Source organism: Haliaeetus leucocephalus, unplaced genomic scaffold (genome assembly GCF_000737465.1).
Source record: "Haliaeetus leucocephalus isolate CR32 unplaced genomic scaffold, Haliaeetus_leucocephalus-4.0 Scaffold217, whole genome shotgun sequence".
Taxonomy (NCBI): domain Eukaryota; kingdom Metazoa; phylum Chordata; class Aves; order Accipitriformes; family Accipitridae; genus Haliaeetus; species Haliaeetus leucocephalus.
This window is the reverse complement of record NW_010972653.1, coordinates 10,909,706-10,910,490: the sequence shown is the minus strand read 5'-3', so window position 1 is coordinate 10,910,490 and position 785 is coordinate 10,909,706. Positions and strand designations below refer to the sequence as shown.

Genomic DNA, 785 nt, shown 5'->3' with positions numbered 1-785 from the left:
TGCCTGCCCGCCCGCCTGCCTGCCGGCCGGCCTGCCTGCCTGCCGCCCCCGCGCACCGTGCGGCGCGGCGCCGTCCCGTCCGTCCGTGTCCCCCCCAGCGCAAACACTTGTGCTTGGCAGAGTTTCACAGTTCGCCCCTTTTTTTCTCAAGTCAGGCAAAAACCGCAGCCGGCTGTAACGGCCGGGGCCGTAAAGCGAGGCGCAGGCGGCGCGACAGGCGGGAAGGTCCCCTTCCCGCGTGCCTGGCCGGCCGGCCCCGAGCGAAGATGGCGGCGGGGGAGGTGAAGTCGGTGCTCTTCGTGTGCCTGGGTGAGCGGGGCCGGGGGAGGGGGGGGCCCCCCCCCCGCCGCTCTTCGGTCAGGGGTGTCGGGAGGGCGGCGAGGCGAGGGCCGCTGCCGGGGGAGCGGTCCCGCCCGGCGGGGTTGCGGGTGGGCCCGTCCCGGCGGCCGCAGGCGTCCCGGCCGAGGGGGGCTCTGCGGATGTCTGCCTTCCCGGGCAGGGCGGGAGTCGTGGCCGGGAGGGGAGGCGGGAGGCGGCCTCCCTCTCCTTCTCGCTTGCTTATGTGGTGGCTCGGGGCAACCAGTGGGCAGCAACACGTGAAATCCAGCATGGGTAGAGGCGAAGGCTGTGTGCGGGGCAGGCAGCCGCGCATAAACCAGCGTGGGCGCTGGGTCCAGGACCGCTGCTCCAGAGCAGCGCGGAGCGGTGGCTGTGAGTAGCCTTCCGAAACGGGCTGCTCGGGGCTTGGCTTCTCGACGAGCGGGGAGGGAATGGAGAAACCCCCC

The 785-nt window shown here is 73.1% G+C and overlaps 1 protein-coding gene across 2 annotated transcripts in view; it reads left to right on the top strand.

Moving 5' to 3' along the window:
• The first annotated feature begins 236 nt into the window (after positions 1–236).
• Positions 237–785, top strand: part of ACP1 (acid phosphatase 1, soluble) — a 17,085-nt gene continuing 16,536 nt past the window's right edge. For both annotated transcript variants that reach the window (XM_010566724.1, XM_010566725.1), the window contains exon 1: positions 237–309. In XM_010566724.1, the coding sequence (XP_010565026.1) occupies positions 267–309 (43 nt within the window). In that variant the 5' untranslated portion in view covers positions 237–266. The remainder of the gene's footprint in view (positions 310–785) is intronic.